At 47.3% G+C, this 10,041-nt stretch overlaps 2 protein-coding genes across 2 annotated transcripts; both read right to left on the bottom strand.

Annotated features, from left to right (window-relative positions):
- Window positions 1-2,549: 2,549 nt before the first annotated feature.
- On the bottom strand, window positions 2,550-3,191 carry LOC137829155 (uncharacterized). Its single transcript, XM_068635951.1, has one exon. It carries the CDS (start codon window positions 3,189-3,191, stop codon window positions 2,550-2,552), a length of 642 nt encoding a protein of 213 aa, XP_068492052.1.
- A 3,790-nt stretch (window positions 3,192-6,981) lies between these two features.
- LOC137829154 (uncharacterized) lies at window positions 6,982-7,485 on the bottom strand. The gene has a single exon (XM_068635950.1). It carries the CDS (start codon window positions 7,483-7,485, stop codon window positions 6,982-6,984), a length of 504 nt encoding a protein of 167 aa, XP_068492051.1.
- Window positions 7,486-10,041: the final 2,556 nt, after the last annotated feature.

The following is a 10,041-nucleotide window of genomic DNA, read 5'->3' as shown; positions in this document are numbered from 1 at the left end:
CTTCGCCAGTCCCCCCCCCCCTCCTGCCTCGTTCTATAAGTCCCTATACCGGTTTAGAGGAAACGTCCACCTTTACTACCCTTAAGAGCATAGCAACCTATAGGAAGAAGCAATCCTGCCATCCATCGCGTGTCTTTGGCAAAGTCCATGATAAGTATGTGCGGATGGTGGCTTGTCGCGAGGGTGAGCCAGTATGTTCCGACGAAGCTTCTAACCCCGAAGGCCCTTTCTGCTTCATTTATTCCACCCTCTTCCGAAGACTGAGGTTTCGGTTACCCTTCACCCCTTTCGAGCGCACGCTGCTAACCGAGGTGAATGTTGCTCCCGCCCAACTACACCCTAACAGTTGGGCGTTTGTGAGAGCCTTTGTCATCCTTTGCTGCAACCTCGGCCTCACACCGTCTGTATACGTCTTCCTTTATTTCTTCGAGGTCAAAGACCTAGGGAAAAAGTTGTGGGTCAACTTCAATGGCGTGGCTAGGAGGGTGCTCTTAACACTCTTTCAACAATCATACAAGGGGTTCAAGAAGAACTTCTTCAAAGTTCACAGAAATCGGAGGGAACCCTATCTTCTAGATGGGTTTCCCTTATATTGGACGGAGAATCCAAACCTTCAGAGAGCCCGGAGTCTTGAGGATCTTTCCCCTCAGGAGCGAGGTGTATGCGAGCTTCTCTTCGGGCTCTCTGCCCCTTTGAACACTCTGGAGTTACTCAAGCGTGAGTTTAGCCCCGAAGATCTCAAAACCTATATTGGTACTCCCTTGTTCTTATGCCTCTTACTTTACCCCATTCTTTCTTGCATACTTGTCTTGTTCACTTACACAAATATGGGTTTCAACAATGACAAAAAGAAGAAGTTGGTCGACCTCTTGGCCAAGCGAAGGGCGGCTGGTACTGGGACGAGCCTTTCAACGCCCCTAACCCCTTCAACTTTGGTTGCGGCTGCTTTCCAACCCACCAATCCGACCCCATGCCGTTGATGAGCTAAGAGGTGGAGTGGCGGTCTTGTCTTCAAACGTCCGACGGTAGGCGTGACCGTGGCGCCTTCTGCCTCTGCCTCTGCCGGTACCCCGACCTTCATGGATCATCCCCCTAGCGCCTCCTCCCTGCTCCAAGTTGTTGCTCTCGAGGGCGGGGGAGAGAGTGCCCCCGGAGGCCAAGAGACGCCTTCCTCCTTGCCGCTTCCCTGGCTGCTCCAAAAAGCACTCAGTCGTTTCCAAAGCCAAGAGGTAGAGGGCTTAGGCAACAATCTCCTTCTGGTTCTTGGGGACCTCCTGTTTGCCTCCAACCTTGCGCTTAACAGGATCCAAGATTCCGAGGACCTCAAGGTTAGGGTGGCAAAGCTCGAGGAGGACCTGACCGCCAGGACCAAAATCTTTACCAATCGCGAAACTACCCTGTACTTGGAGCTGGAAAGCCTTCGCCAATCTGAGAAGGATGCCAAAAAGGCCCTCCATGACAAGGGCCTAGAGGCGGTCGAAGTAGAAACGAAGATCTTGCCTCTTCATACTCGTGGGGTCGAGCTTGAAGATCTGGTGGTCGAACTGAAAGGAAAAGTGGCCAATCTGGAAGAGAGGGCCACGCAGCGTGAAGTCCTTCTGGGGCAGGTTGAAGGCAAGTTGGCCGAGAAAACTGAGTCCTTGGCTGGGACGATTGAATCTTTCAGAAGGACAGAGGAGGAGCTCACTAATGATGTCGTTGAGGCTTACGGTGAGGGGTTTCAAGACGTCGTTGCTCAGTTTGCCTGTGCGCATCCTGAGGTGGATCTTACCCTCTTTGGTGAGTCCAAATGCGTTGTGGACGACCAGATCGTGCCACGAGAATGACTCCCCTTTGTAATTCTGCTTTTGTTGACCATCAAACTTTCTTGTATGTATACTTTATAAGTATTTTATTCCTTTTAACTGTTGCCCTCATTCGCTTCATATGCTTGTTCGACCGCAAGAGGGAGGTTCCCTAAGGAATCACATTTCTTCCCTCTTGGTGTTCCTAACCCGAGCGAACAGTTCTTTCATGGCTTTATCCTTGCTGTAAAAAGTCAAGGGACGGACCTGAGTAACCGATCTCGACCTTGCTATGAAAATCAAGGGGCGAGTCTTGGATGTTCGAACCATACTTTTATTTGCCTTGGTGAACTTTATACGAGAGGGGCTTATTAGGAAGACCAAACTACCTCTGCTCTCCGTGTATCACTTTAAGGAAAAAGGTTCGTTTAATTGCGAACCATACTATTTCTTTGCCTTGGTGAACTTACACGAGAAGGGCCTATTGGGAAGACCAAACTACCTCTGCTCTTCGTGTATCACTTCAAGGAAAAAGGTTCATTTAACAGTCGAACCATACTATCCCCATGCTTAGTGAACTTACGCAAGATGGAGGTCCATTTGGGGGACCATACTACTTCCGCTCTTAGACTATCACTACAAGGGAGAGGTTCATTTTACTGCGATGCGCATTTCTTAACTGAATAAAATTTTTATTCGGGTGGCCTCGTTAAAAAACCCTCATCAGGGAAAAAGAGTGCCCCCTTAAACATGTACAATGCAAAATTAACTAAAATAAAACTTAAGATTGGTCGCGTTCCAAGTTCGAGGGATCGTGCCTCCTTCTAACGTTTCGAGCCTGTATGCTCTATTCCCAAGGGCCTCCGTTACTCTGAAAGGGTCGGTCCACTTGGGGGATAACTTGTTTTCCAACTGGTACGGGTGGGCCTTCCGCATCACCAGGTCGACGACTTGGAACTGCCGAGGTCTCAGCTTGGAGCTGTATTGGTACTCCACCCTTCTTTTCAAGGCTTCAGCTTTAATCCTTGCTTCCTCCCTCACTTCGTCCAGTAGGTCCAAGTTCACCTTTCTTTCCTCATTCGACTCCTCGACCAAGAAGTTCTGGAAATGTGGTGAGTTCTCATGGATTTCTACTAGGATGATGGCGTCCGAACCATACACCAAGCTGAATGGCCTTTCCTTGGTCGTGGACTGAGGGGTAGTGTGGTATGCCCACCCGATTCTGGGAACTTCTTCTGTCCAGGTCCCTTTGGCTTTGTCCAGCCTTCTTTTCAGACCTCTGAGCAGAACTCGGTTTGCCGACTCAACCTGTCCGTTCGTCGAGGGTGTTCTACTAATGCAAATACTTGCTTTATCCCAGCTTCGTACATAGCTTGCCCAATTGCTGACTTGCAAACTGGGTACCATTATCGGATACCAACCTCTTTGGGATTCCGAAGCGGCACACTATATTTTTCCACCCGAAGTGCTGGATTTTATGGGCCGTGATTTGAGCCACTGGTTCAGCCTCGATCCACTTCGTGAAATATTCTATGGCAACCACGAGGTACTTCATTTGTCGTACCGCCAAAAGGGAAAGGCCCCAGAATATCGATCCCCCAGGTATGAAATGGCCACGGGCTGTATATCAATCTCAATTTCTCTGGGGGCGCTTTGTGCCAATCAGCGTGTTGTTGGCACTGCTTGCACCGTTTAGGCGTATCTCGTGCAATCCTCCCTCATGGTTGGCCAGTAATATCCTGCACGAATGGTCTTTGATGAGAGAGATCGGCCACCGATGTGGCTACTGCATATCCCTTCGTGTAGTTCTGCCATGATGCGCGTGCATTGCTCACCGTTCACGCATACCAGTATAGGATGGGTGAATCCGTGCCTGAATAACTTCCCATCGATCAGGGTGTACTTGCTAGAATTTTTCTTAATTTTACGAGCTTCTGCGGGCTCTAACAGGAGTATCTCATCGGCTAAGTAGCGCTGGTAGGCCGTCATCCAGGTTTCTCCTAACTCAACCTGGCAAACCTGCGACACCATTTCTCCAACAACTGGGTACCTGCTTATTCTGGGTATTTTCACTGTCTCTTGTATCAACGAACGATGACTCCTTCTCGTCCCTTCCAATGTACTAATCTGGTGGATTTCTGTCGTATCGCCCGTGGTGGTTCGGGGTGTCTTCAGGGTCTCCTGAATCACCGTCCTCTGTCTGCCCCCCTTGCCCGAACTGACAAGTTTTGCAAGCAAGTCAGCTCGGGCATTTTGTTCTCTGGGTATGTGGACTAACTCGAACACTTCGAATGACTCCTTCTGGACCTGGACGTATGCTAGATATGTGGCCATCTGAGGGTCTTTAGCTTGGTATTCCCCCGTGACCTGGCATGTGACTAACAAGGAATCGCTCTTTGCTAATAGCCCATTTGCTCCCATCTCCTTAGCCAACAACATTCCCGCGATCAGGGCCTCATACTCCGCCTGGTTGTTGCTGGCCTTGAAGGCGAACCGTAGGGCTTGCTCAATCAGCAATCCCTCTGGTCCCTCCAAGATAACACCTGCTCCACTACCTTGCTGGTTTGAGGAACCATCTATGGAGAGTACCCATATGAAATCTGCCCTTTCCTGGTGTGTGGCCGTCGAGGAGAGTTCCACTACGAAATCAGCATAGATCTGGCCCTTGATGGGGCCTCTAGGCTCGTAATGTATGTCAAATTCAGATAGTTCCACCGCCCATTGCGCCATTCTTCCCGCCACATCCGGTTTTTGCAAAACCTTGCGGATTGGAAGGTCCGTCATCACTATCACGGTGAAGCTCTGGAAGGAGTGGCGGAGTCTTCTTGTTGAGAATACCACCGCTAAGGCTGCTTTTTCTAAGGCCTGGTATCTCACCTCTGGCCCCTGCAATACCTTGCTGACAAAATAGATTGGCCTCTGTACCTGGTATTGCTCCTGCAATAGGACTGAGCTGATCGCCTTTTCTGTTACTGCGAAGTATAAATGGAGTGGGATACCTAACTCTGGTTAACAACACACCAGGGGGCTGGCCAGGTACTCTTTCAATTTTACAAACGTCTCCTCACATTCACGGGTCCAGACGAACCTGTTGTTCCTCTTCAGGCACTGGAAATAAGGGTGTCCCTTGTCCCCTCCTGTCGATACGAATCTGGACAAAGCGGCCATGCGCCCCGTCAACTGCTGCACTTATTTTACTGAGATTGGGCTTCTCATAGCTATTATGGCAACACACTTCTCGGGGTTTTCCTCGATTCCTCGTTCAGTGAGTAGGAAACCCAAGAACTTTCCTGCCTCCACTCCGAACACGCACTTCTCCGGGTTCAAATTTAGCCTGTACTTTTCTATCGTAGTGAATAGCTCTTCCAGGTCAGCTATGTGCTGCTCTCTCTGCTGGGAGGTGACCACCATGTCATCTACGTATGCTTGGACATTCCGCCCCAACATGGGCGCTAGTACTCTGTCCATTAGTCATTGGTAGGTGGCCCCTGCATTTTTCAGCCCAAAGGGCATGGCCTTGTAGCAATAACAAGACAGCTCTGTCATGAACACAGTCTTACACTCATCCATGGGGTGCATCATAATCTGGTTGTAGCCAGAGAAGGCATCCAGGAAGGTGAGTAACCTACACCCTGAAGCATTGTCCACCAAGGCATCGATATTGGGCAGTGGGTAAGAATCTTTTGGGCAGGCCTTGTTGAGATCCGTGAAATCAAAGCACATCCTCCATTTCCCATTGGCTTTCTTCACTAATACCACGTTGGCTAGCCATTCGGGGTACTGGATTTCCTTGATGTTGCCAACCTTTAGCAGCTTCTCTATTTCTTCCCGTATGACCTGACGCTTTTCTCCGTTGAACTTTCACCTTCTTTGGCGGACTAGTGAGGTGATGACACAGGAAATCAGGGTCAATATCGGGCATGTCGGCAACAGTCCATGCGAATGCGTCGAGGTGCCGCGCTATGACCCCAACGACTTGATCCTGCAACTCTTTACTCAGGGACTGGCCAAGTTTAAACATCTTTCCTGCGATCACCTTCTCCACCACTCCTCCAGCTGGCTCGGGTCGGTTTTCTCGAACGATCTCTTCACGGGTCACTCCATCTTCCCTCAGTGGTCTAGTTGTGACAGAAAACACTCCTATCTTCATTCTGAGGTTGTTCTCGTAGCACTTCTTAGCCTCCCTTTGGTCAAACTTGATGGTGATTACTCCCCCCTCGAGGGAAGGCAATTTCATCCCCATATGCCTCGTGGAGGGAACTGCTCCCAGCCTGTTCAAGGCCGGTCTCCCCAACAGTATGTTATAGGCCGAGGGAGCGTTAACGATGAGGTATCTAATGCTTGTGGTGCGTGAAGACGTGCCATCTATGAATGTTGTCCTTAACTCAATGTGCTCGCGAACCTCTACCTTGTTCCCTGCAAAACTATACAAACATCCGGTGTAGGGTTTTAGTTGGTCCGTGGACAGCTGCAATCGGTTGAAAGTTGTTAGGAACATAACATCTGTCAAACTTCCTTGGTCTACAAGGACGCGACGCACCCTCCTCCCGGCTGTGACCAGCGAGATTACCACCAGATCATTATCGTGAGGTATGACATCCTGGAGGTCGACTTTCTTGAAGGTGAGGTCGATGTTGGGGATCAAGCCCGTCTATAGTACTTCTGCCGCCATCACCTCTCGTGCGTACTTCTTTCGCTGGGAGGTAGTGCATCCTCCTCCTAAGAATCCTTCCGAGATAGCGTTTACCTCTCCGTGGATAGGCATCTCGTGCCCCTGATCCGCTCCCACAGCCACCAACGTTTGGTCGTCTGGTGCCTCTTGAAGATAGTCCTTCAAGAAACCGCTCTTTACTAATTCATCCAGTTGATGCGCCAAGGCCAGACAATTTCGTATGTAGTGGGCATTTGCCTGGTGAAATTCACACCAAGCGTTCTTGTTGGGCCCCATCTTCCTATCGGTCTTCGTCAGTACCTTCAGTCTTGCTGCTATGTTTGGGATAGCAATCAACTCCTTGAGCTCCACTCGGAAATTATGTTTCGGGGGAGGATCCCTTCGCGTGCGTCCCCCGACTTGGGCCCGTTCATATGGTTTTTCCGCCCCTTTCTTCTTCGTGATCGATTCGTGGACCCTCATAGGCTGAGGCCGTGTGACAGCTCGTGGTTGGACAGAGCCGACGAGACCTTGCTTCTGTGTTACTCAATCGTGTGCGGCAATATGTGTTAACGCTCGACGTCTAATCTCCGTGAATGTCTTTGGGTAGACCCTTAACAGTGATTCACTGAAAGGCTCAGGTAGCATTCCTTTGACAAAGGCATGTACTATCATGGCCTCATCAGCGGGCTTCAATCTAACCACTTGAATCCCGAACCTGTTCAGGTAGTCCTTCATGGACTCCCCATGGTACTGCTTGACATAAAAAACATCATAAGAAAGTCGGGCGGGGGCCTTGTTCACAAGGTACTGTTCCTTGAACAGTGTAGCAAACTGGTCGAAGTTAGTGATGTGCCCGTCAGGAAGGCTAGAGAACCATTCCAGCGCTGCGCCTGATAGTGTGCTCATAAGCATCTTGCAGTACACGACGTCAGATCCTCCGGTGAGCGTCATCTGGGTGTGGAACGTCGTGAGATGGGCCTCTGGGTCCTCTACTCCTGTGAAGGAGACTTTAGGGCCTAGAGACGTTGTTGGTAAAGCCGCGTTCATGATCGCTCACGAGAACGACATGTGACGTGCCCTAAGTGGTATTGGTGGTGCACGTACGTCCGTTGCGCGCTCCCCCATCTGTTGTAGATCCCTACGCAGTTTCTCATTGGCTTTGCGCAATTATGCGTTGTTTGCTCGGGAAGCCGCTACTTCTACTTGGAGAGCGCGCGTCGTATCCAAGATTTGCTGCGTGGTAATATTGTCCCCCACGGAGGGTACCCTTCCTGCGGATCCAGCAGCTGCTTGCCTCGTGCTCCTCATTTTGTCGGTAAAGACTCTTAACGTGACTGTGAGTGAGACTTTGTTTTAACAGCCCCTACAGTGGGCGCCAAATGTTCTTACCGGTTGAATGAGTCAGGCAGCTGCATAACTAATTCAAAAAGCAGTTTCAAAAACCTTAAGCCACCTAAGTGACAAACAACCGATTATTTCGATAAATCAACAAGTTGATTTCCCTTTGCTTGGAAAAACATTTTGTTTCTTTTAAAACTGTTTGATCAAGCTTTGTGTAGGATTGTACCGACCAACCCTCGGGTGTCGTTGATCGCTAGTAATGTCAGGGCCACGTAAGCAGGGTCCCACGAGCAGCGTGGGCCAGTATCTCGCGAGGCACGTGCGCTGAGGGACCAAAGGGTGGTCAGACATCGGTCACTTGGATGTACCGACGTGCCACTAGTCAGTGTGGAGAGGTTGGACATCGGGACCCGAACAACAGAGTTGGGCCACGAGAGGTGGATCCCAGACCACACACAAGTTATCAGTATGGGAATAGCCTAGATCACGAGAGTCCATGCGTGTGGGGTGGATGACGCATTCAGGCGTAACATGAGTATAGAGCCACTGGAAAAGGAACGACCTTCGAGGTCCACGTTCCAGGGGCGAGCTACATGCATGGCACGTGAACAACTTGTGGTGTTTCATTGTACAAGTGCATAATATGAATGTTGTCCATTACAGGTTTGAATCCCAGGTTGAATCAAACACAATTGATTGTCTTCTATCGTCCATTACAGGTTGTGGTTGAGGTGTATTGATTCTTCAATTACGAACAAATGTCGGTAAGGTTCTTGTTGTGGCTGATAATAATATGTTGCAACTGTAAATGAATGTTGATAAGGATCATGTTGTTCATTGTTGTAATTAGTGCAGCTAGGAATGTGGGTTCCGATGGTGATTTTTGTTGTGTGCGTGAATCATTTAGTAATTGTGGGCACTGATAAGTAATATATTGGCCATGTACCATTCCATGTATTCTTTACTATGGAACAAAAGTCCATGCATTGAAGACCAATTAACGTTAGTTCGCAGCGTTTGTTTAACATGTTGATCCACCTTTCATGTTTAGTCTGCCATTTTCCGTCAGATCGTCCATACATATCAATTTTGTGTAGTTTATCCAAATTGTTAAGCGAGGTTGGGACCTCTTGAAATAGACCAAATTGCAACCAAACTTTGACAGATTGATGTTATTCCACTATTTCAAAGCAAATGATAAGAGTGCATGCCAAAATCAAAATTCTTTTCACTCCAATAACAGAAATAAAATATAAAAATAAAAAATTGTCCTAAAATTTGGCCCATCAGTAACCAATTCTCAAGAACATTTAGTTATCGTATAATTAATTTTAGATGAACATTCATACGCCAAAGTTGAAATTATATTTTTCACAAACTAGATTTCGATCATCCTCCAAACGACTATTTTCTGCCCGTGTTTATTATCATAGAAAAAAACACTCTTAGAATTTGATTTCCCGAAAACCAAATTGTAAGAGGGATTTTTTTTGGAAAAATAGAAAATGATGCCAAAAAAAGAGTGCTAGTTGGGGAAATAAAATGGAAAAGATGCTAGTTGAATATAAGGTTCAAAATTGAGTCACGACTATGACAATAATAGGAGAACTCAAAACTCACTACATTGCAACACCCAACCAATAAGTGGGTATTGGGAATCTAAAATTCCAAAGTAAGGAGAAAGTGAAATGTAAAATTCTAGAGTAAGCACAAGTGTCCAGAATGATGACAAAACTCTTCCTTTTTTTTTTTTTTTCTACCAATTTAACATAAAATACATAATTGTATTGGATTAATCCACAATTGCGGTCATCAAGTGTATGAAGTTTGGTCTCTTGGTTGAATTGGGACATGTGACTCTTTCTCCAACGCTTTCTCTTCTCCAAATCCCTTAATTTTGTTTCTCCACTCTCAAATAGGTAAGTTTCTCAACTTTTTTTTTCATAAGACACTACAACGATAAAGCCAACCATATTTTTGTTCTTTGCGTTTCAGATTTGCAACCATTTTGAGAGGAATTTAAGCTTATTTACATGTTTATGTTTTGTTCCAAGACTTTTTGGATACGAACGTGTAGAAACTATTAATCTAGAGGATAATGAAACCGTAGAGAAGGGAACACATAGAGATGAAAACAAAATGTGTTTATTTATTTATTTTTCCTTTGTGATTCTTTAATGGAAAAGAAAGAGATGATGCAATTGATTATAAATAAAAATATTAAGATGCTCAAACTTAATGTACTCTCACAACATCAAAATA

The sequence above is a fragment of the Phaseolus vulgaris genome, chromosome 7 (genome assembly GCF_000499845.2).
Source record: "Phaseolus vulgaris cultivar G19833 chromosome 7, P. vulgaris v2.0, whole genome shotgun sequence".
Classification (NCBI taxonomy): domain Eukaryota; kingdom Viridiplantae; phylum Streptophyta; class Magnoliopsida; order Fabales; family Fabaceae; genus Phaseolus; species Phaseolus vulgaris.
Note: the sequence above shows the minus strand (reverse complement) of the source record. Positions and strands in the feature narration are given on the sequence as shown.